Genomic DNA, 25,385 nt, shown 5'->3' on the forward strand with positions numbered 1-25,385 from the left:
AGATGGAGAGACTGTGAGGGAGTGACAGAGATAGAGAGACAGAGAGAGTGAGAGAGAGAAAAAGAGAGACAGAGTGAGAAAGCTAGAGAAAGATATAGATATAGAGAGAGTGACAGATAGTGAGATAGAGAGAGCGAGAGATGGAGTGTGAGAGATAGACAGTATGAGAGTGAAAGAAAGAGGGTGAGAGAGATAGAGTGATTTATAGAGATGGAGAGATAGAGAGAATGAGAGATAGAGGGAGAGGCATAGCGAGAGATAGACAGAGTTGGAGACTGAGAGTGAGAGACGGAGAGTGAGAGATAGAGTGGGAGTTAGAGAGAACGAGTGAAAGACAGAGTGAAAGATAGAGAGAAAGAGTGACAGAGAGAGAGAGAGCGATAGAGAGGGAAAGGGTGAAAGAGAGATAGAGAGAGAGTGACAGAGAGATAGAGTGGGAAATGAGGGAGCGAGTGAGACACAGCGAGTGAAAGAGAGTGAGAGAGAAAGAATGACAGAGATAGAGGGAGATATAAAGAGAGAGAGGGAGAGAAAGTGAGAGACAGAGAGAAAGTCAGGCAGGAAGAGTGAGAGAAAGAGATGGAGAGATAGAGCTGTATAAAATGCTCGTTAGGCCACAATTTGAGTACTGTTTACAGTTGTGGTCACCACAATATATGAAGGTTGTGATTATACCAGAGAGGGTGCAGAGAAATAGAGTTAATGAGAGTGAAAGAGAGAGTGTTGGGAGAAAGAAAACTGGACAGGGATCAGGAGCAGAATCCGAACAGATTCAACCCACCCCTAACCAAACCCAGGGGTCACTGGGCAGGGATCAGGAGCAGAATCCGAACAGATTCAACCCACCCCCCAACCAAACCCAGGGGTCACTGGACAGGGATCAGGAGCAGAATCCGAACAGATTCAACCCACCCCCAACCAAACCCAGGGGTCACTGGACAGGGATCAGAAGATGAAACCCAGGCTGATTAACTACTCCCTTCCTAACACAAGGGTTACTGGACAGGAATCTGGAGCAGGAACCCGGGCTGATTCACCCCCTCCCTAACCCAGATGTCGCGGACTGGGATCAGGAGCAGGAACCCGGGCTGATTCACCCCCTCCCTAACCCAGGGGTCATTGGACAGGGATCAGGAGCAGGAACCCGGGCTGATTCACTCCCTCCCTAACCCAGAGGTCGCGGACTGGGATCAGGAGCAGGAACCCAAACTGATTCAACCCTCTCCCTAACCCAGGGTCACTGGACAGGGATCAGGAGCAGGAACCCGGGTTGATTCACCCCCTCCCTAACCCAGGGTCACTGGACAGGGATCAGGAGCAGGAAATTGGGCTGATTCACCCCCTCCCTAACCCAGGGTCACTGGACAGGGATCAGGAGCAGGAACCTGGGCTGATTCACCCCCTCCCTAACCCAGGGGCACTGGACAGGGATCAGGAGCAGGAACCTGGGCTGATTCACTCCCTCCCTAACCCAGGGGCACTGGACAGGGATCAGGAGCAGGAACCTGGGCGTATTCAAATATCCTCCCTAACATAGGAATCACTGGACAGGGATCAGGAAAAGAAACCTGGGCAGATTCAGCCCCTCCATAACCCAGGGGTCTCTGGACATGAGTCAGGAACAGGAACTCGGGCTGATTCACCCTCCTCCCTAACCCAGGGGCACTGGACAAGGATGAGGGGCCTGGGTTGATCGACTGCAGCTTAAGCTGTGCTTGAAGCCTGCTTAATGACTGACCTAGTCCTGTGGCGTTTAGATGCCAGCTGATAGTCACACTCTCCATGGGACAGACACAGGTTTGGTGTTCAATGCTGCTCTCTGAGGCCATGTCAAATCCCTGGTGTTCGAGCAGTGTGACCTTCACCTTGGAGACAGAAAGGAGCAACAAAGGGTTAAATTCTCAGTAACACAGAACAAAACAATCCCATTTCCCCCACTCAATTCTCATTTCCTGTCCACTAAAAACAGGACAAAGCCAACCCGGCCAATTGCCTCCCATCAGTCTACTCTCGATCATTAGTAAAATGATGGAAGGGATCGTCAGCAGTGCTATCAAGCGGCACTTTCTCAGCAATAACCCGCTCATGGAAACTCAGTTTGAGTTCTGCCAGGGTCACTCAGCTCCTAATCTCATTGCAGCCTTGGTTATGGAGAGAAGGCAGCAGAATGGGAATGAGAAACATATCAGCTATGATTGAATGGTGGAGCAGGCTCGATGGGCCAAATGACCTAATTCTGCTCCTCTGTCTTATGGTCTTATGGTTTAAACATGGACAAAAGGGCTGAACTGCAGAGGTGAGATGAGAGAACTGCCCTTGACATCAATGCAGCATTTGATCGAGCGTGGCATCAAGGAGCCCGAGCAAAACAGGAGTCGATGGGGATTAGGGGGAAACTCTGCTCTGGTTGGATTCATACCTGGCACAAAAGAAGATGGTTGTGGTGGTTGACGGTCAATCACTCAGCTCCAGAACATCACTGCAGGAGTTCCTCAAGGTTGATGTCCTAGGCCCAACCATCTTCAGCTGCTTCATTAATGACCTCCTTTGCAACATAAGGTCAGAAGTGGGAATGTTCACTGATGATTGCACAATGTTTTGCACCATTCGTGACTCCTCAGCCACTGAAGCAGTCCACGGGCAAATTCAGCAAGACCTGGACAACATCCTGGCTTGGGCTGACAAGTTATATTCAAGCCACATAAGTGCCAGATCAGTGACCATCTCCAGTAGGAGAGAATCAAACCATATCCCCTTGACATTCAATGGCATTATCATTGCTCAATCCCCCACATTCAATAACCCGGGGGGTGGGGGGGGGGGGGTTACCATTGACCAGAAACTGAACAGAACCCAGCCATATAAATATTTGTGACTACAAGAGCAGGTCAGAGGCTGGGAATCCGACAGTGAGTAACTCACCTCTAGACTCCCCCCAAAGCTTGTCCTACCATCTACAAGGACACAAGTCAGGAGTGTAATGAGATACTCTCCAAATGCCTGGATGAGTGTGGCTCCCAACAACAGTCAATAAGCTTGATACCATCCAGGACAAACTAGCCCCGCTTGTTCGACATGCTAACCACAAACATTCATTCCCTCCACCACTGACGCACAGTAGCAGCCGTGTGTACTGTCTACATGATGTACTGCAGCAACTCACCAAGGTTCCTTCAACAGCACCTTCCAAACCCATGACCTCTACCATCTAAATGGACAAGGGGCAGCAGCTACATGGGGAACACCACCACCTGCAAGTTTCCCTCTGAGTCACTCACCATCTCAACTGGGAAATATACTGTCCGTTCCTGGAACTTCCTCCCTAACAGCACTATGGGTGTACACACACAAACACACACCCATACTCTCAAACTAATGCTCACTGATGCACTATCAATTACCACAAAGATGAGAGTAGTGGAATAATCGAGGCTTTATTGAGCAAAGATGTTGTGCCTCCTGTAGCTGGACCCAGAATGGCTGCAGCACCGGCGAGCACACACATTAATACGCCGCCTACTGGGCGGAGCCAGCAGGCAGGGATTTACCCTTGTACCTCTACTATGCGGGCAGTGCCGTAATACATGTAATACAACTAGTGGTGACTACCACATTCACCCCCTGTTAAAAAAGAGTCCAGCGGGGGTGGTGGAAAACATTACAAGTTAAGTCTGTCGGGGGCTTTGACCCTCCTCTGTGATCGCCTCAGTCCTGGTGATGATGTGGGCACCGACTTGATCACCTGCAACTCCGGGAGCGTGTTCTCTTCTTCGTCACCCCTGGGTGGAACCAGTGGGAGGACGGATCCTACTGGGGCGGGGGCTGCGGTGAGGTTCGCTGGAGGGAGGGTGAGTGGCGCAGGGGTGAATGAGGCAACCGGGGGGTGGGGTGGGGGGGGGGTTCAGTTCGGGGGTCGGGATCCAGACTGTGTCTTGGCGCCCGTCGGGGTGTGCCACGTAGGCGTATTGCGGGTTTGCATGTAGGAGGTGGACTTTTTCGACCAAGGGCTCCGACTTATGGGTCCGCACATGCTTCAGAAGGAGGACGGGTCCAGGAACTGTCAGCCATGTTGGGAGCGAGACCCCGGAGGTGGACTTCCTGGGGAAGGCAAACACACGTTCGTGAGGGGTCTCGTTGGCCGCGGTGCAGAGGAGCGATCGGATGGAGTGCAGCGCGTCGGGAAGGACCTCCTGCCAGCAGGAGACCGGGAGATTTATAGACCGCAGGGCCAGCAGGACGGCCTTCCAGGCCGTCCCGTTTCCCTCTCCACCTGACAGTTTCCCCGGGGGTTGTACCTGGTCGTCCTGCTCGAGGCAATCCCCTTGCTGAGCAGGAACTGACGCAGCTCATCGCTCATAAAAGAGGAACCTCGATCGCTGTGGATGTAGGTGGGGAAACCGAACAGAGTGAAGATGCTGTGGAGGGCTTTAATTACCGTGGCAGAAGTCATAGCGGGGCATGGGATGGCGAAAGGGAACCGGGAGTACCCATCAATCACGTTCAGAAAGTACGTGTTGCAGTCGGTGGAGGGGAGGGACCCTTTGAAGTCCATGCTGAGGCGTTCAAAGGGGCAGGAGGCCTTCACCAGGTGCACTCGAACTGGCCAGTAGAAGTGCGGCTTGTAGTCTGCGCAGACCTGGCAGTCTCTGGTTATGGTCCTGACCTCCTCAATGGAGTAGGGCAGGTTGCGGGCCTTGATGAAATGGAAGAACTGGGTGACCGCCGGGTGGCAGAGGTCACAGTGGAGAGCCCGGAGTCGGTCCACTTGTGCGCTGGCACATGTACCGCGGGATAGGGCATCAGGGGCATCAGGGGGCTCATTGAGCTTCCCCGGGTGATACAAGATCTCATAGTTATATCGGGCAGCACGGTAGCCTTGTGGATAGCACAATTGCTTCACAGCTCCAGGGTCCCAGGTTCGATTCCGGCTTGGGCCACTGTCTGTGCGGAGTCTGCACATCCTCCCCGTGTGTGCGTGGGTTTCCTCCGGGTGCTCCGGTTTCCTCCCACAGTCCAAAGTTGTGCAGGTTCGGTGGATTGGCCATGATAAATTGCACTTAGTGTCCAAAATTGTCCTTAGTGTTGGGTGGGGTTACTGGGTTATGGTGATAGGGTGGAGGTGTTGACCTTGGGTAGGGTGCTCTTTCCAAGAGCCGGTGCAGACTCGATGGGCTGAATGGCCTCCTTCTGCACTGTAGATTCTATGATAATCTAGGTGGAGAGCTCGATCCTCCACCTCAAGATCTTGTCATTTTTTTTTTCTTGCCCCGCTGTGTATTATTAAACATAAAGGCAACCGACCGTTGGTCAGTGAGGAGAGTGAATCTTCTGCCGGCCAGGTAATGCCTCCAATGTCGCACAGCTTCCACAATGGCTTGGGCCTCCTTTTCGACAGAGGAGTGCCGAATTTCAGAGGCATGGAGGGTGCGGGAAAAGAAGGCCACGGGCCTCCCCGCCTAGTTGAGGGTGGCGGCCAGAGCTATGTCCGATGCATCGCTCTCCACCTGGAAGGCGAGGGACTCGTCGACCGCATGCATCATGGCCTTGGCGATGTCTGCCTTGATACGGTTGAAGGCCTGGCGGCCCTTGTCCGCATAATTAGGGACCCACTGGGCATAGTAGGAGAAAAACCCCAGGCATCGTTTCAGGGCCTTGGGGCAGTGGGGGAGTGGGAGTTCCATGAGGGGGCTCATGCGCTCGAACGCAGTGTATTGACGGTCCTCCGTGCGGATGGGGAGCTGGTGGTAGGCTGACTTCAGGTCCAATATGGAAAAGACTCGATACTGCGCAATCTGATCGACCATGTCAGATATGCGTGGGAGAGGGTACGCGTCGAGCTGTGTGTAACAATTGATGGTCTGACTGTAGTCAATGACCATCCTGTGCTTCTCCCCAGTCTTTACTACTACCACTTGAGCTCTCCAGGGGCTATTGCTGGCCTCAATGACCCCTTCCCAAAGGAGCCGTTGGACCTCCGACCTGATGAAGGTCATGCCCTGGGCACTGTACCGTCTGCTCCTAGTGGCGACAGGTTTGCAATCCGGGGTGAGGTTCGCAAACAGGGAAGGTGGATCGACCTTAAGGGTCGTGAGGCCGCATACGGTGAGGGGAGCTAGGGGTCCGCCGAATTTTAAGGTTAGACTTTGGAGATGGCACTGAAAGTCCAGGCCGAGTAACAGGGCAGCGCAGAGGTGGGGGAGGATGTAGAGCCGGAAGTTGCTGAACTCTACGCCTTGGACGGTGAGGGTTGCGATGCAGTACCCCCGAATTTCCATGGAATGGGATCCGGAGGCCAGGGAGATTTTCTGGGTGACAGGGTGTACCGGGAGGGAGCAGCACCTTACCATAGTGGGGTGGATGAAGCTCTCTGTGCTCCCGGAGTCAAAAAGGCAGGTTGTCTCGTGCCCGTTGATCTTCACCTTCGTCGTCGTGGTCGCGAGGTTGCGGGGCCGGGACTGATCCAGGGTGACAGAGGCGAGCTGCGCCAGATGCTGGGAGGTCCCGGGCTGGTCAGCGGTGGTGGAGGTAGTGGCAGGCGATGAACTGCCAGAAGAGCAGGAGTCATGAGCCGTCGTCCAAAATGGCGCCGAAGATGGCGGCGCCCACGGGGTGCACATGGCGGGCGACATCAAAGATGGCAACACCCACGGGCTGCACGTGGCTTGCAGTGAAGAAGATGGCGGCGCCCACGTGCCGCACTAGGCTTGCGAAGGGGAAGATGGCGGTGCCCGTGGGGAGTGTAGGAACGCCGGGCCTGGAAACAGCGGCGACCGACCGGGCCTGGCAAACAGCAACAAAGTGTCCCTTCTTCCCACAGCCATTGCAGGTCGCGCTCTGCGCTGGGCCGCGCTGCCTGGGGTGTTTGTTTTGCCCACAAAAATAGCACTTGGGCCCCCAGAGTGAGCTGGCTGCCGCTCGGCGCATGCTTGCGGTGAGCTGGAGTTGGCAGCTGGTGGGCCCACGATGCCCACGAGGGTGCCGCGAGGTCGGGGGTGTAGGATTGGACGTTATGGGAGTACACTTCTAATGAGTTAGCGAGCTGCCTAGTTCCCACAAGATCAAGCGTGGCCCCTTCCAGTAGCCGCTGGCGGACGTACGCAGACTTCATGCCCATAACGTAAGCGTCTCGAATTAAAAGTTTGGTGTGCTGGACTGCCGAAACTGTCTGGCAGTCACAGTTCCTACCTAGGATGTGCAGGGCTTGCCAGAAATCGTTCAGAGACTCCCCGGGGAGTTGCTGTCTCGTGGCCAGGAGGTGCCTGGCATATACTTGATTGACTGGTCGAACGTAATGTCCCTTCAGGGGCTCCATCGCTTCGGAGTAAGTGGGCGCATCCCGGATGAGAGGAAAAATGTCAGGGCTCATCCGTGAATAGAGGACTTGGAGCTTCTGCGAGTCTGAGGATTCCTCAGTGGATGTTCGGAAGTAGCTTTCGAAGCAGACTAGCCAGTGGTCAAAAGCGGACGTAGCGTTGGCTGCTTGGGGGCTCAGCTGCAGGCGATCAGGCTTGATGCGGAGATCCATCGTTTAAAAAAAAATCTTTGCTCAATAAATTGATGCACTATCAATTACCACAAAGATGACAGTAGTGGAATAATCAAGGCTTTATTGAGCAAAGATGTTGTGCCTCCTGTAGCTGGACCCAGAATGGCTGCAGCACCGGCGAGCACACACATTTATACGCCACCTACTGGGCGGACCCAGCAGGCAGGGATTTACCCATGTACCTCTACATACGGGCAGTGTCGTAATACATGTAATATACTACTAGTGGTGACTACCATACTGCGCCCCTCCCCCTGCCAAATTAGTTTAAACTCCTCCAAACAGCACTGGCAAACACATTAGCAAGGATGTTAGTCCCGCTCTGGTTCAATGTAATCCGTCCCGCTTGTACAGGTCCCACCTTCCCCAGAAACTCTCCAAGTGGTCCAGGAATCTAAAACCCTCCATCCTGCACCAACTCTTAAAACACACATTCATCTGCGCTATTCTCCTATTTCTAAACTCGCTAGCACTTGACACTGGGATTAATCCAGAGATTACAACCTGAGAGGTCCTGCTTTTTAGTCTACAACCTAACTCCCTGAATTCCGGAAGTAAGACTTCATCCCTCTTTCTACCAAGGTCATTGGTGCCAACATGTACCACGACCTCTGTTTTTTCACCCACCCCTTCAAAATGCCCTGCAGCTGTTCAGTGACATCCCGGACCTTGGCACCAGGGAGGCAGCACACCATCCTAGAGTCACGTTGATGGCCACAGTAGCACCTATCAGTTCCCCTAACAATTGAATCCCCTACCACTCTCCCCCTGCGATTCTTTTCCCTCCCCTCTTGTGCAGCAAATCCACCCATGGTGCCATTACGTTGGCTGCCACACTTTTCCTCTGTACAGTAATTCTCCCCAACAGTATCCAAAATGATATATCTGTTAGAAAGGGGGATGGCCACATGGGACTTCTGCACTACCTGCCTACCTCTACTCTTCCTGGTGGCCACCTATGTCCTCGCTGCCTGTTCAATTCTCACCTGCGGATGACCACCTCACTGAACGTGCTATCCACGACCTGCTCATCATCACGGATGCTCCACAGTGCATCCACCCTCATCTCCAGCTCCGAAATGCTGTTAGTCAGTAGCTGCAGTTGGACACACTTCCTGCACACATGGCCACCAGGGACAACTGCAGCTTCCATGATCTGCCACATAGCACAGGAGGAGCATATCACGGGTGCGAGCTCTCCTGCCATGACCCAGCCCCTTATTTACTCCCTTTTTACAAAAGATTAACCTATATAAGTTAAAGTAATCAATTAATTAGATTTTTAAACTTTTTTTAACCTGCCTTTGGTTGAGAGACCCTCTACTTATGATTTAGTAAGTAATTAATTAGGTTTAATTAGTTTAACAATATTTTAGTTTCAGGTTGAGTGCAGATTCCCTACCAGCCGATGAAGTCACAGCTTTCCAGTGACGTCTCTTTTATCAAATGTTTTGTTTTACCTCAGGTCAGTTACTCTGTTTACTCGCCGGTGTCTGGTACTCCTCGGTCGGTCCCAGACGTACCACTCAGTTCTCTCCCTTGTAACCTCAGCTGCCAGTTTCACCTTCTCCCACTTCCACCTAACTCCCTGTTTCCACCCAACTCAAAATGCACTCTCACTCAGCCAAAGCAGCACTCACAGTGCAAACAAGCAGCACTGAGAAGCTTCTGCTTTTATACGTTTAAGATTGCAATGCACACTCTCTCCCGCAGTCATACACACACACACTCTCACACACATACACACACTCTCACACATACACACTCTCACACACATACACACACTCTCTCACACACACTCTCTCTCATACACACACACGCTCTCACACACACAAACACACACTCTATCTCATACACACACACACGCTCTCACTCACACATGCTCTCACACACACACGCTCTCTCACACACACGCTCTCTCACACACACGCTCTCACACACACACGCTCTCACACACACACGCTCTCACACACACACGCTCTCTCACACACACGCTCTCACTCACACATGCTCTCACACACACACGCTCTCACACACACGCTCTCACACACACACGCTCTCACACACACACGCTCTCACACACACACGCTCTCACACACACACGCTCTCACTCACACACGCTCTCACACACACACGCTCTCACACACACGCTCTCACACACACACGCTCTCACACACACACGCTCTCACACACACACGCTCTCACACACACACACTCTCACTCACACATGCTCTCACACACACACGCTCTCTCACACACACGCTTTCTCACACACACGCTCTCTCACACACACGCTCTCTCACACACACGCTCTCTCACACACACGCTCTCTCACACACACGCTCTCTCACACACATGCTCTCTCACACACACGCTCTCACACACACGCTCTCACAGACACTCGCTCTCACACACACATGCTCTCACACACACGCTCTCACACACACACGCTCTCACACACACACGCTCTCACACACACACGCTCTCACACACACTCAGCAGTACAGTGGCACAATGGTTAGCACTGCTGCTGCACAGCAACAGGGACATGGGTTCAAATCCGACCTTGGATGACTGTGTGGAGTTTGCATGTTTTCACCGTGTCTTCATGAATTTCCGCCAGGTGCGCCGATTTCCTCCCACAGTCCAAAGGTGTGCAGGTCTGGTGGATTGGCCATGCTAAATTGCCCCTATGTCTGAAGGTTAGATGGGGTTATAGGGTTACAGTGATGGGGTGGGAAATTGGACCTAGGTAGGGTGGACTTTCGGAAGGTCAGTGCAGACTTGATGGGTTGAATGGCCTCCTTCTGCACTGTAAGGATTCTATGACTCTCTCTCACAGATACTTTCACTCAGACAGACACACACACTCACACACACAGGCATATTTTCATTCAGGTGTACTCACACACACACACAAATTCTCACAAATACTCTCACACAGACAGACACACATGCCACACACAGATAGGAAGCAGCCTCTGGTATTTTCTTCCTACAGTTGAATCGCCAGATGGCTCACTCACCATGATGCATTTTTTCAGGTAGTTGAAGACTTTGGCCTTGAGTGTGAATTCCTCTGTCCTGACGATGGAGTAGGGGAGAGCCAGCTCCACGAAGAAGGGTTTAAAGGCATTTAGAGAGACGGTTTCCGATATTCCGAATCCCGCCTGTCCGGTACAGAACATACTGCCTTTCCATTCGGTGATCGAATCCGGCACAGTGAGGGGGAGAGAGACACTCCCAGTGGATCTGAGACCAGGTGGAGAGAGAGTTAGAGAACAGATTAGTAGAGCACACCCTCGGTACTGACCCACTGACAGTGCAGCACTCCCTCAGTACTAACCCTCTAACAGTGGAACACTCCCTGAATACTGACCATCTAGAGTCATGGAGTCATAGATGTTTACAGCATGGATTGGCCATGATAAATTGCCCTTAGCGTCCAAAATTGCCCTTCGTGTTGGGTGGGGCTACTGGGTTATGGTGATAGGATGGAGGTGTTGACCTTGGGTAGGGTGCTCTTTCCAAGAGCCGGTGCAGACTCGATGGGCCGAATGGCCTCCTTCTGCACTGTAAATTCTATGAAAATGGAAACAGGCCCTTCGGCCCAGCTGGTCCATGCCACCCAGTTTCTATCTTATGAGACAGGAAAACCTATACTGGAGAAAAGGGAAATTGCAGAGAAACAAAACAACTACTTTATGCCCGTCTTTACCAAGGAAGATACAGAAAATCTCCCAGAAATACCGGGGAACCAAGGGTCTTGTGAAAATAAGGAACTAAAAGAAATGAGCATTAATTAAGAGGTAGTGCTCAAAACATTAATTGGATTGAAGGTTTATAAATCCCCGAAACCCGATGAGTTACACCAGAGTGTTGAAGGAAGAGATAGTGGATGCATTGGTGGTTATCTTTCAAACTGCTTTAGTTTCTGGAAAGGTTCCTGCACACTAGTAAGTAGCAAGTATAATCCCATTATTTAATAATGGAGGGAGAGAGAAAATGGAGAACTGCAGACCTGTTAGTTTGATGTCAGCAGTAGCAGAAATGTTAGAATTTACTATAATGATGTGATAATGGGACATTTGGAAAATAATAATAGAATATGATTTGGCAGAGTCAATGTGGATATATGAAAGGGAAATCATGTTTGACAAACCTGTTGGAGATTTTTTGAGGATAGCATGGATAAAGGAGAACCAGTGGATGTGGTTTATTTGGATTTTCAGAAGGCTTTTGATAAGGTCCCACACAGGAGGCTCGTAAACAAAATAAGATCACATGAGATTGGGGGTAATATTCTGCCATGGATTGAGAATTGGTTAACAGGCAGAAAACAGGAAGTAGGAATAAATAAGCCATTCTCAGGATTGCTGTGTGTTATTCGTAGGTTACAGCAAGGATCATTGCTGGGGTCACAGCTGTTCACAATCTATCTCAAAAATTTGGACGTGGGGACCAAATGTAATATTCCCAAATTTGTGGATGACTCAAAACTAGGTGGGAATATAAGTTGCGAAGAGGAGGCAAGGAGGTTTCAAGGCATGTTGGACAAGAAAAGTGAGTGGGCAGGAACATGAGAGATGGAATATAATATGAGTAAGTGTGATGTTCTCCACTTTAGTAGAAAAAAGAGAAAGGCAGAGTATATCTTAAATGGTAAGAGGTTAGGAAGTGTTCATATCCAAAGGGTCCTGGGTGTCCTTGTTCATGAGTCACTATAAGATAGTGTGCAGGTGCAGAAAGCAATTAGGAAGGCAAATGGTGCGTTGACCTACATTGCAAGGGGATTTGAGCACAGGAGTAATGGTGTCTTTCTGAAATTTGTGTGGAGTCTGTACCTGGAATATTGGGTACAGATTTGGGGCTTAATTCTCCGAAATCCCAGCCAAGTGTTGACGCCAGCGTAAACACCAGCGCAAACTCCTGGCCCAGCAATTCATCGTTGTTTAGGCGGCTGGCACGGCGCCACAGCGCTGCGCGCTGCTCCGGCACCGTAAGGCGGCCCTGCGCGGCTGGTGTAGACGCATGCGTTGGCGCGGAGCAACATGTCGGGGACCTAACATCGGGCCCACGGGGAAGGAAGTAGGCCCCCTCCAGATCGCGGGCGCCTGTCGATCGGAAGTCCCCGATCGTGGGCCTGGACCCCGTGGAGGCCCCCCGGAGTCAGATCCTCCCGCCCTCCCCACCAGGACGTCCACATCGGCAGCGGGTCCGAGCTCCCGGTCAGCGGCCCCCGACCGCTGCTGCGGCGACCGCGCTGGCGCGATTGGCGGGGATTCTCCGGTCGCTGGAGAATCGGCGGCCCAGCGTCGGAGCGGTGTGGCGGGAATTTCTCGCGCCCCCGGCGGTTCTCCGACCCGTCGCGGGCTCGGAAAATCCCATCCTTGGTCTTTGTATCTAAGGAAGGATATATATATACGATAGAGGGAGGGCAATGAAGGTTCACCAGACTAATCCCTGGGATGATGAGATTGTTTTATGACGAGAGATTGAGGAAACTGGGCCTGCATTCCCTAAAATTTTGAAGAATGAGAGGTGATCTCATTCAAACATGCAAAATTCTTATAGGGCTTGACAGTGTAGATGCACGAAGGATGTTTTCTCTGGCTGGGGGAGTGTTTTAGCCAGGAGACAGTCTCAAAATAAGGGGCGGGCCATTCAAGACTGAGATTAGGGGAATTTCTTCACTCAGAGGGTGGTGAATCTCGGGAATTCTCTACGCCAAGGGGCTGTGGAAGCTCAATCATTGAGCATGTTCAAAACAGAAATCAATATATTTCTGAAGACCAATTACATGAAGGGATATGGGGATAACACAGGAAAGTGGCATTGAGGTAGATGATAACCATGATCTAATTGAATGACAGTGCAGTACTCCCTTAGTACTGACATTCCAACAGTGCAGGAATCCCACAGTTCTGACCCTCTGACAATGCGGCACTCCTTCAGTAGAGACCCTGTGGTCGCGCAGATCTCCCTCCATACTGAACATCTGACAGTACTGAATTTCCTCCGTACTGACCCCCTAACATGCAGTACTCCCTCAGTACTGACTCTCTGACAGTGCGGTACTCCCGCAGTACTGACCCTCTGACAGTGCAGCACTCCCTCAGTACTGACCCTCTGACAGTGCGGTACTCCCGCAGTACTGACTCTCTGACAGTGCAGCACTCCCTCAGTACTGATCATCTGACAGTGCAGTACTCCCTCAGTACTGACTCTCTGACAACGCAGTACTCCCGCGATACTGACCCTCTGACAGTGCAGCACTCTCTCACTACTAGCCCTCTGGCAGTGCAGCACTTTTTCACTACGAGCCCTCTGTCAGTGCAGCACTCCCTCAGCACTGGCCCTCTGAGAGTGCAGCACTCCCTCAGTACTGACTCTCTGACAGTGCAGCACTCCCTCAGTACTGACTCTCTGACAGTGCGGTACCCCCGCGTTACTGACCATTTGACAGTGCAGCACCCCCTCAGTACTGACCCTCTGACAGTGCAGCACTCCCTCAGTACTGACTCTCTGACAGTGCGGTACCCCCGCGGTACTGACCCTCTGACAGTGCAGCACCCCCTCAGTACTGACCCTCTGACAGTGCAGCACTCCCTCAGTACTGACTCTCTGACAGTGCAGCACTCCCTCAGTACTGACCTTCTGACAGTGCAGCACTCTCTCACTACGAGCCCTTTGGCAGTGCAGCACTCCCTCAGTACTGACCCTCTGACAGTGCGGCACTCCCTCAGTACTGACCCTCTGACAGTGCAGCATTCCCTCAGTACTGACCCTCTGACAGTGCAGCACTCCCTCAGTACTGACCCTGTGACAGTGCAGCACTCCCTCAGTACTGACCCTGTGACAGTGCAGCACTCTCTCACTACTAGCCCTCTGGCAGTGCAGCACTTTTTCACTACGAGCCCTCTGTCAGTGCAGCACTCCCTCAGTACTGACTCTCTGTCAGTGCAGCACTCCCTCAGTACTGACCATTTGACAGTGCAGCACCCCCTCAGTACTGACCCTCTGACAGGGCAGCACTCCCTCAGTACTGACCCTCTGACAGTGCAGCACTCCCTCAGTACTGACTCTCTGACAGTGCGGTACCCCCGCGGTACTGACCCTCTGACAGTGCAGCACCCCCTCAGTACTGACCCTCTGACAGTGCAGCACTCCCTCAGTACTGACTCTCTGACAGTGCAGCACTCCCTCAGTACTGACCTTCTGACAGTGCAGCACTCTCTCACTACGAGCCCTTTGGCAGTGCAGCACTCTCTCAGTACTGACCCTCTGACAGTACGGCACTCCCTCAGTACTGACCCTCTGACAGTGCAGCACTCCCTCAGTACTGACTCTCTGACAGTGCAGCACCCCCTCAGTACTGACCCTCTGACAGTGCCGCACTCCCTCAGTACTGACCCTCTGACAGTGCAGCACTCCCTCAGCACTGACCCTCTGACAGTGCAGCACCCCCTCAGTACTGACCCTCTGACAGTGCCGCACTCCCTCAGTACTGACCCTCTGACAGTGCCGCACTCCCTCAGTACTGACCCTCTGACAGTGCCGCACTCCCTCAGCACTGACCCTCTGACAGTGCTGCGCTCCCTCAGTACTGACCCTCTGACAGTGCGGCACTCCCTCAGTACTGACTCTCTGACAGTGCGGCACTCCCTCAGTACTGTCCCTGAGACTGTGCAGCATTCCCTCAGTACTGACCCTCCCTCCTGTTTCTCTCTTTGTCCTGTCTGTCTGGGTCTCTCTCTCTGTGTCTGTCTCTCTCTCTGTCTGTCTCTCTCTCTCGGTCTGTCTCTCTCTCTGTCTGTCTCTCTCTCTCGGTCTGTCTCTCTCTCTCGGTCTGTCTCTCTCTCTGTCTGTCTCTCTCTCTGTCTGTCTCTCTCTCTCGGTCTGTCTCTCTCTCTGTCTGTCTCTCTCTCTCTGTGTCTGTCTCTCTCTCTGTGTCTGTCTCTCTCTCTGTCTGTCTCTCTCTCTCTGTCTGTCTCTCTCTCTCGGTCTGTCTCTCTCTCTGTCTGTCTCTCTCTCTCGGTCTGTCTCTCTCTCTGTCTGTCTCCCTCTGTAAGGTTGATTCTGAGTGTCCATTGCTCCTGTCATTCAGCGTATTGAGTGAAATAATCTCTCTGATGGAAACCCCAAGTTCACAGCTCATTTGCTCTCCCAAGAGCTGAAAGAAGTCGTCAGTCATGGTTTTGTTGTGTTCTGTGATCCCACCTTTGCAATAATGTGCACAGAACATCTAGTTGTTTCACTGAAACGATGATTTATTGTTAAACACGTAGAAAGATAACAAACAGATTACTCCAGACAAAGTTACTTAATGAATTTGCTGAACTCTCCTGGAGCTACCCTATGCGCGACTGACCTGTTGTACGTCTTACTACCAACTGGCAGGTATCTCTCGTCATATGACCGATGTCTGATGCCACCAGCTGATTGGAGGTTGCATTACTCACTATGTACAAAATTATTCACAGGCTTAGCACCACATCCCCCTTCCTTTGGAAATGATAACATTTATATATAAAACATGATTTGTATTATCCTTTAACACATGTTATACCCATATGCAGATGCAAGTGTGCTTCAATCAACATGATATGCCTGGTGAATGTGTCCCTGGTGCACAATTCATTTTGCATCTCCGACAGGATCACCCTGTTTATCCTCTGGACTCTTATCAGCTTGACAAGGTTGCTTTTGCTTCTGGAAGACTGGCTTCCGTGTAGGTCTTTTTTGTCTTAGTCTTTTGACACAATGTGTACTGAAGACAGGTATCCTTGCTAGCCTTTCCTGCTTCACCAGCTTCTGCTTCATCAGTTTCTTTGGTTTTTTTAACACATTGCTTTTTGATGCATCGTCGTGTACTTTCTGGCCTGTCGGACACATTGCCGATGTCTTCCTGTTTAGTATCATAGTTTCGACTCACGGCATCCCCCACTCTCCTCTTCCTCTTCTTTTTCGTGAGAGCGATTTTGTGACTGCGCCTCTTTTTCTTCTTGGCTTTGGTAGCACCCGTCTTGCCGCTGGCCTGCGTTATGGGAGTGGTTGCTTGTGGATCGTCTGCTGAGACGTCCCGTGTTGGCATACTTCTGAAGGACTGTGTGATTGTGGTCAGGACTGCACTTTCAGTAGTGGGCTGCAGAGCCTCATAGTCTGGTGTTTGGGTTGGATCCACATCCCCAACGATGGGTCCTGTTCCTGCATCCTGTGTTTGAGCCCCAAGTGATGGCTCCTCATCACTCGATATGACAATGCATGGGTCATCTTTTCCTGAATAACCAAGTAGTGGATCATCCGTCATTGTGGAGCTGTGTACAACCATCTGCTCTTCTAACTCATCTTTTGGTGGAGTGACCTTGAGTATTGGGAAGTCCACTACTGGAACCATTTTGTATGCCTGAGATGATTGACCGAATGCCTCTGGAGCCAGTTTCTCCAGAATAGATATTATTTCTTCCATTATTAGTCTATTCACAGCTGAGTTGCTCTCATCCGAAGTGTCTGCTAGTGCAATCTCACTTTCAGCCTCTGCATAAGCAAGCTCAGAGCTTTTACACTTCTCGGTTTCCTGTGCAGACTGGGCGTCCCTTGTGATCACCTTGTCACTCCCGCCAAACCACCTAAATAGGTTTCACAGGCATCCTCATCTAGTTTACCGTCACTCCTGCAAAACAATCTGACTAGCATTTCATAGTCATCCTCATCTGGTTCATCCTCTGAGCCCCTACTTTCCTAATTGTACTCATGGTCTTCATAAATGTCATCGTAGTACTCATCATCGGAGTCAGTATCATCTGCAAGTGCTTCTCCTGTAAAGTACGACATTGCACATGGAATTATGACCAATTTCAAAGTCAGCAACGAGTCCTGCTGCAGAACTTTTATTTAACATTCCATGCTGTGGAACTTCAGGAGGACTGAAGAAATTGAAGAATGAGTCATTTGGTACAGTTTTCAGAACTGTTTTACGAGTACTCTGACCGTTATGCTTCTGCTTTGTTTTAATGGTTTTCAGTCTGAAATGTTTTCCTTTCTTCTAGACGATCTGGCACCCTGTGCATCCCGTGATTTCTGGTTCATCAAAGAATGAGAAATCGAGCTTGTCAGGCCGCGATTCCAGCTGGTAAACATTCATAATTACCTCATTTGTGAAATACTCATTTGGCTCAAACTTAAACTCCAGAGTGAAGCTCATTGGCTGTTCCAGCTCTGAACATTTAACGTTCACATCTTGTAGATGCTTTATGATAGGCTCATAATGCTCCTGTATCATACCACTGAGTATATACACCTTCTTGAAGACCGTTAACCAGGTGTTTGGAATTCCCTTTGGCTCGTCCATCTCTTCATCTGATCTGGTGTCCCCTGCCTTAACTTTTGCCTGTTTCTCATTGAATAACTGCGCCAGCAAATCTCGTTGCGAGTTGCAGTAATCTCTGGCAGCTCACTGTCTGGAACGTACAGCTGCTCAACTAAGTTCAGTGCCTCACAAGCATCCGCTCCTATGCTGGACTCGCTTTTCATGTCCACAATGGGAGATGTTAAGATGTTACTATGTGAGCTCTGTCATGCACCCATAATTCGAGTTCACATACACCCAGTGTCTCAATCTTCCCACCATAGTATATCAGCAGTCTCGGTTGATTCACAACTTTTGGTTTAACATGCAGCCCGTGCAATGGGAAAGACTGAGGAAGTTGGCCCTCATACCCATTTTGAGGTTGCATTTTATCAGTGTGTCGCTCAGTATCACCAGGGTCGTCCATCTGCTTTTGATGGCATCAGGTTTGCCATTACCACTGTCACGACTGGCCATTACGACTTCTTCACCTTTTTATGGTCGGACCCATCGTGTCCTTGGTTGAAATGAGATCAATGAAGAACTGTTCTTCCGGGACGTCTCATCAACTGCATTGGTCCAATGTAGGACGCAAAAAGCATTGTTTCGCAAAATGATGTGCGCGGCCTCACTTGGAACATATTTTCCCATATGCTGAACATTGCTGTGGTCTATGATGATTGCCACATTTCTGGCACAAAATGGCAGACCCGGTCAGCTCAAAATGATCACTCGTACTGAGACCACATTTTTTATTGAACTGCTGATGGACGCTGGTGTCTTCTTCCACGTTGCCACCAAAATGCTTCAAGCTGAGTGTGCTGATCTGCTGTGCAGCCAGCTCACTTGCGTGGCACATCTTTATAGCATTTTCTAATTTTAGGTCTTCTTCCTGTAACAATCTCTCACGGAGTTTATGATTCGATGTCCCAAACACTATTTGATCGCGGATCATCGATGACTTTAGATTACTGAAATTGCAGGACTGGGCCTTCAGCCTCAAGTCGGTTACAAAGCTGTCAAAAGATTCACCTGGTTTTTGGATATGCGTATGAAATATGTATCGTTCAAATGTTTCGTTTTTTATCGGAGAGCAATGCCGATCGAAGTACATTATCACCTCATCGTGGCTCTTGTTTTCCTCTTTGCTGTCAAAAGCGAAGGTATTGTATATTTCGATTGCTTGAGGACCTGTTACTGTGAGCAGCAACGCAATTCAGCTTTCATCAGGCTGTGCCTGCAGGCCAAGGGCTGAAACTTAGAGTCTAAATTGTCGTTTGAAAACGCGCCAGTTTTCATCTACATTACCCGAGACTTGAAGCTGGTGGGGTGCCTTTAAACCTTCCATCTCGAACTTCACCGGCGTTTGTTGCGTTGAGTTGCAGATAGCCGTAGTTCGCCCGGTCAGCGGAAGAATCTTTTCTTTTTCGTTCTTCGGTTAATTTTTTCTTGTCTTTTCTGTTGTTACCTTTAAATGTTCTGCACACCTGATACCATGTTGCGTTCTGTGATCCCACCGTTGCAATAATGTACACAGAACATCTGGTTGTTAAACTAGAATGATGATTTATTGTTAAACACGTGGTAAGATAACAAACAGATTACAATACAGACAAAGTTACTTAATGAATTTGGTGAACTCTCTTGGAGCTACCCTATGTGTGACTGACCTGTTGTACGACTCACTACCAACTGGTGGGTATCTCTCGTCACGTGACCGATGTCTGATGCCACCAGCTGGTTGGAGGTTGCATGACTAACAACTATGTACAAAACTATTCACACGCATATTACCACAGGTTTGACAGACAAAGTTATCAGATTGACTTACCCAACAGGGACCAGGTCCCAGATCCAGGTCTCAGGGAAATATTTCCGGATTGTTGTGCCTGGAACGGGTCCAGGTAGCATACCTCTATGACGCGTACCGACCCGAGATAATTTGTTGGCAACAGGAGGGCTGTCATATGCTAGCCCAAAGGCCATGTCAAAATATTCATCTGTGAGAGACAAAACGAGGAGACATAGGTTAGTTACTGATGGGGTGGGGAGACCAAGGGCAGGAAGGGGTGAAGGAGAGTGTGAAGAGACATGTGTTCTGGGGGGTGAGGGTTGTGCAGTGGTGAGCAGTCCCACTGTCCAGGGGGTGAGTGTGAGGGCTTTTGCGGAGGTATCCAATACTCCTGGGGTGGTTGCGGGTCTGAGGTGAGGGGTCCCCTAGTCTGGGGGGTGTATGTCTGGAGTCTGTGGTGAGGGGTCTCACGGTCTGGGGTGTGTGGGGTCTGTGGTGAAGGGCGCCACAGTCTGGGAGCTCTGAGTGTCTGTGGTGAGGGCCCCAGAGTCTGTGGGCTCCGTGAGTGTCTGTGGTGAGGGGGTCCCACAGTCTGTGAGTGTCTGTGGTGAGGGGTCCCACAGTCTGGGAGTGAGTTTGGAGATCTGTGGCGAACGGTCCCAGTCGGGGGAGTGAGTGGGGGTCTGTATTGAGGGGTCCCACAGTCTGGGGTGTGCAGGTCTGTGTATGTGGGACTGTGGTGAGGAGTCCAACAGTTGGGGGTATGAGGGTCTGTGGTTAGGGATTTCACACTCCGGGATGAGTGGGGGTCATGGTGAGGAGTTCCACAGACTGCAGTGCATGCAGGGATCTGTGGTGCACAGTCTGGGAGTGTGTGGGGATCTGTATAAAGGGGTCTCACTGTCGAGAGTGCATGTGAGGGTCTGTGGTGAGGGCACCCACAATCTGGTGTGAGTGTGGGTGGTGTCTATGGTGAGGGGACCCACAATTTGGAGAGAATGAGTGTGGGGGGGCGTCTGTCGTGAGGGGTCCCACAGTCTGGGGGGGGGTTTGTGGGTCTGTGTTGAGGGGTCCCACATCTGGGGTGTGTGTGTCTGTTCAGTGAGGGTGCACAGTCTGGTGTTTCTGTGTGTGGGTCTGTGGTGAGGGGTCCCATAGTCTGGAGTGTGCGTGGGTGGAGTTTGTGGTGAGGGGTCCAACACTCTGGGGTGTGTGTGAAGGTCCCCACAGTCTGGAGTGGTGTGGGGATCTGTGGTGAAGGGTCGCACAGTCAGGGGGGGTGAGTGGGAGTCTGTATTGAGGAGTCCCACAGTCTTGTGTGTGTGTGTGAGTGTCTATGGTCAGGGGTCCCACAGTCTAGGGGCTGTGGGGGTCAGTAGTGAGGGGTTCCACGATCTGGGCTGTATATCTTGGCGGGGGGGGGGGGGTCCCAGTTTGGAGTGGTGTGTATGTAAGGGGTCTGGGTTGAGGGGTCCCAGTGTATTGGGGAGGGTCTGTGGTGAGGGGTCTCACAGTCTTGGGGGTGTGGAGTCTGTGGTGAGAGTCCCACAGATTTGGGGGGGGGGGGGCGTGTGTGGGGGTCTGTGGTGAGGGGTGCCACAGTCTGAGGGGTGTGCGGTTCTGTGGTGAGGGGTCCCACAATTTGGGATGTATGGGGGTCTGTGGTGAGGGGGTCCCACAGTCTTGGGAGTCTGTGGTGAGGGGTCCCACAATTTGGGATGTATGGGGGTCTGTGGTGAGGGGTGCCACAGTCTGAGGGGTGTGAGGTTCTGTGGTGAGGGGTCCCATAGTCTTGGGAGTCTGTGGTGAGGGTCGCACAGTCTTGAGGGTGTGTGGGGAACTGTGGTGCGAAGTCTCACAGCCTTGGGGGTGGGGGGGGGGGGGGTGGGGGTCTGTGGTGAGGGGTCCCACACTCTGGGGTAAGTATGGAGGGTCTATGGTCTCACAGTCTGGGGGCTCTGAGTCTATGGTGAGGGGTATCACAGTCTGGAGTGTGTGTGTGGGGTCTGTGGTGGGGGGTACCACAGTCTGGGGTGGGGGGGGGGTTCCTGTTGAAGGGTCCTGATGTACATTCTCCAGCCCCTCCATCTCCCCACCCCCAGTTGAAAGATCCGCACACAGAATCGTGCTCAGTTATCTGGAGTTCAGAAGATTCCCACAGGACTTACACGTAATTTCTTTGTTGATCTCACATTGAATGGGTCTGTGATACTCTGTGTTCGTCAAAATCTTCAGTCCCATATCCTGTTTGGAAGGTCAGACACAATCATTGGAGTAGAGAGAAAAAGAGAGAGGGAGAGAGAGAGAGGGAGAGAGAGAAAGACAGAGAGAGAAAGACAAAGAGAGGGATTGGACTGGAAGAGTTAAAATGAGATAAAGAGGGTGACAAGAAGACAGACAGAGGGATAGGGACAGAGAGATAGAGATAGCAACAGAGAGAGGCAGACGGGGAGAGACAGAAAGAGACAGAGGGAGAGAGAGGGACAGAGAGAGAGCGACAGAGAGACGTAGAGAGTGAGAATGGCACAGAAAGGCAGAGAGACACAGAGAGAGAGAGTGTGAGAGAAAGACAGAGAGAGAGACAGAGAGCATGATTCTCCCCATTGGAGACTAAGTGCTCCCACCAGTGAGAAAACCGGAGTGATTCCTGCTGCACGAGGAGTAAACCCGAAGTGCCATTCAATGGCACTTCTAAAAAATGTTTCCCATGTTGGGGTTTTCTGCCCCATTCAATGGCACAACAAAGGTCTTGCTGGACGAGAGGGCTAGGGCCTAATCTCTCTGACAGGTCCTGCTCTTCGGAGATTGGGGCACCCAAACTCCGAATACTGCTGATGTACCCTGTGGTACCCTCAATAACGATGCTTAGAGTGTAAACGGTAAAGAAGGCTTTAATAAACTAAGAACTAGACTGGTGCCGAGACGTGTGCTAACAGCTACGCCGCCCACAAGGCGGCCCCTTATTTACGGCTCCCAGATGGGTGGAACCGGAGGCTGATTCCCCAGGGTTCCAAGCCCGGTGCGCAGGGAGCAGCACCTTACCGTTTCAGGATGGATAAAGCTCTCCGTGCTCCCGGAGTCGAAGAGGCATGCAGTGTCGCGCCCGTTGACCTGGACCTGCATCATAGAGTTCTGCAGGTGTTTTGGCTGAGTTTGGTTGAGGGTGATCGCTCCCACTCGCGGGTAGTAAGAGTCCTCAGCCGAGTCGGACTCGTAAAATGGCCACCGCCATCGGCTGGGCGTGTCGGGTCGAGAAGATGGCCGCCGACAAGATGGCCGCTCCCATGATTCGCACGAGGCTGGTGACGCGTCAGAAGGGGGCGTGTCGGGTCAGTGCGCAGCCGCATTGTGGGGCCTGCGGGCCTGAGAGCCTGGTTTTCGGGCCGGCTGTTCTTTGTTCTTCTGGCCCCTGGGTCTGGCCAGGCAGACCCTCGCAAAATGCCCCTTCTTCCCGCAGTCGCTGCAGATCGCGGAGCGGGCTGGGCAGCTTGAGCGTGGGTGCTGGCCCTGCCCGCAGAAGTAGCACGGTGTGCCCCCATGATGAGCGGGTCACCGCGTGGCGCAGGCCTGTAATATGGCTGAGTCTGAGGAAGTCCGGGGGGGGCTCGCAGAGTCCGCGGGGTACGTACCCAAGTTATGTCGGGCCACCTCCAGCGAGGAGGTGAGCGTTAGCGTGTCTTGGAGGTCTTTTGCCCCGTTTTCGAGCAGCTGCTGCCGGATGTAGGTCGAGCGGATGCCGGACACGAAAGCGTCTCTGATGTGCAGGTTCATATGGACTTCCCCTGTCACATCTTGGTGGTCACAGTCCCTGGCAAGCACGATGAGTTTTTCAACGAAATCGTCTAGCGATTCGCCCGAGCGCTGCCGGCAGGTAGAGAGCAAATGCCTGGCATGCACCTCGTTGATAGGCTTGACGAACCGCTTGCGGAGTAGCTCGACCGCCTCTTCACAAGTCATCACCTTTTCGAGCGTGGCGGAAATTTTTGTGACTCACCCGGGCGTGGTGTAGACGCAGCTTGAACGGCCCCAGGATGGGAGTCTCTGAGGAGTCCAGGTAAGCCTCGAAGCATCGGAGCGAGGATTTAAAATTTTCCTTTGCCTCCGGTGTCCGTGCTTCCAGGTTGAACTTCTCTGGTTTTAGGCCTGCGTCCATCCTGATGTAGTTTAGTTTATTAAAGTGTGGTACCCTCAATAACGACGCTCAGAGTGTAAACGGTAAAGAAGGCTTTAATAAACTAAGAACTAGACTGGTGCCGAGACGTGTGCTAACAGCTACGCCACCCACAAGGCGGCCCCTTATTTACGGCTCCCAGCTGGTCGGAGCCAGAGGCGGAGTTCCCCAGGGTTCCAAGCCCAGTCTTAAAGGGGACATCACCTTACATGATGACAAGGGTACAGTGTTACAGTAACCATTCATCACATACCCTCAACCCCTCTGAAGGCTATATAGGTCCCCCTCCCCCCTGGATCGCGAGCCAGTCCCCCTCCTCCCTGGATCGCGAGCCAGGTCCCCCTCCTCCCTGGATCGCTGGCCAGGTCTCCCTCCTTCCTGGATCGCTGGCCAGGTCCACATCTCCCACAGATCGCTGGCCAAGTCAACCTTCCTCTTCTCAGATCACTGGCAATGTCCCCCTCCCCACCCGGATCGCCAGCAAGGACCCTCTCCCCCTTAGACTGCTGGCAAGGTTCCCCTCCCCCTCAGATCAGTGGCAAGGTCCCGCTCCGCCTGGATCACTGGCAAGGACCTCCACCCTGCCGGATCGCTGGTCAGGTCCGCCTCATCCCAGATCGCTGACAAGGTCCCCCTTCCCCCTCCCTATTAGATCACTGGTAGGATCCCACTATCCGCCCCCCCCCCCCCCCCGCGCCCCCCCCCCCCCCCGACCACTGGCAAGGTCCCCTCACCTCCTGGCTCCTGGCATGGTCAGCCTCTCCCCTTATCACTGGAAAGGTCCCCCAATCCTCCTCGTTGGCATGATCCCCCTCCACTGTCATCGCTGGCAACATTGTCCCTCCACCTTAGTCGCTGGCATGGTGCCCACTCCACGCTAATTGCAGCAAGGTTTCCTTCACCATAATCACTGACAAGGGCCCCACTCCACCCTCATCCTGTCAAGGGCCCCACTCCACCCTCATCGTTAGCATGGTGTAACTTAGATTCACAACAGCTCTAATGAGCTATTTCCATGTTTCCCCCAGGTCTGGGCGGGAATCTGAACTAGGCCGACGGGATGTGCTGGGAGACTCGCAACGGTAGCCTTGTGGATAGCACAATTGCTTCACAGCTCCAGGGTCCCAGGTTCGATTCCGGCTTGGGTCACTGTCTGTGCGGAGTCTGCACATCCTCCCCGTGTGTGCGTGGGTTTACTCCGGGTGCTCCGGTTTCCTCCCACAGTCCAAAGATGTGCAGGTTAGGTGGATTGGCCATGATAAATTGCGCTTAGTCTCCAAAATTGCCCTTAGTGTTGAGTGGGGTTACTAGATTATGGGGATAGGGTGGCGGTGTTGACCTTGGGTAGGGTGCTCTTTCCAAGAGCCGGTGCAGACTCGATGGGCCGAATGGCCTCCTTCTGCACTGTAAATTCTATCTATCTATCTATCTGATTCATTGGGCCTTTAGGATTCCCTCTACTGGCGAGAGGCCATGGAGAATTTCCCCAGAGACTGAGAGAGAGATAAAGTGAGAGAGAGATAAAGAT

At 52.0% G+C, this 25,385-nt stretch overlaps 1 protein-coding gene across 2 annotated transcripts in view; it reads right to left on the reverse strand.

Annotated features, from left to right (window-relative positions):
- Positions 1 to 25,385, reverse strand: part of LOC140392864 (pregnancy zone protein-like) — a 391,109-nt gene that overhangs the window by 169,328 nt on the left and 196,396 nt on the right. For both annotated transcript variants that reach the window (XM_072478606.1, XM_072478607.1), the window contains exons 17-20: positions 21,855 to 21,930; positions 19,726 to 19,894; positions 10,573 to 10,798; positions 1,739 to 1,865 (exon numbers count right to left, since the gene is read on the reverse strand). In XM_072478606.1, coding sequence (XP_072334707.1) covers positions 1,739 to 1,865; positions 10,573 to 10,798; positions 19,726 to 19,894; positions 21,855 to 21,930 — 598 coding nt within the window. The remainder of the gene's footprint in view (positions 1 to 1,738; positions 1,866 to 10,572; positions 10,799 to 19,725; positions 19,895 to 21,854; positions 21,931 to 25,385) is intronic.

Source organism: Scyliorhinus torazame, chromosome 16 (genome assembly GCF_047496885.1).
Source record: "Scyliorhinus torazame isolate Kashiwa2021f chromosome 16, sScyTor2.1, whole genome shotgun sequence".
In the NCBI taxonomy this organism is placed as follows: Eukaryota; Metazoa; Chordata; class Chondrichthyes; order Carcharhiniformes; family Scyliorhinidae; genus Scyliorhinus; species Scyliorhinus torazame.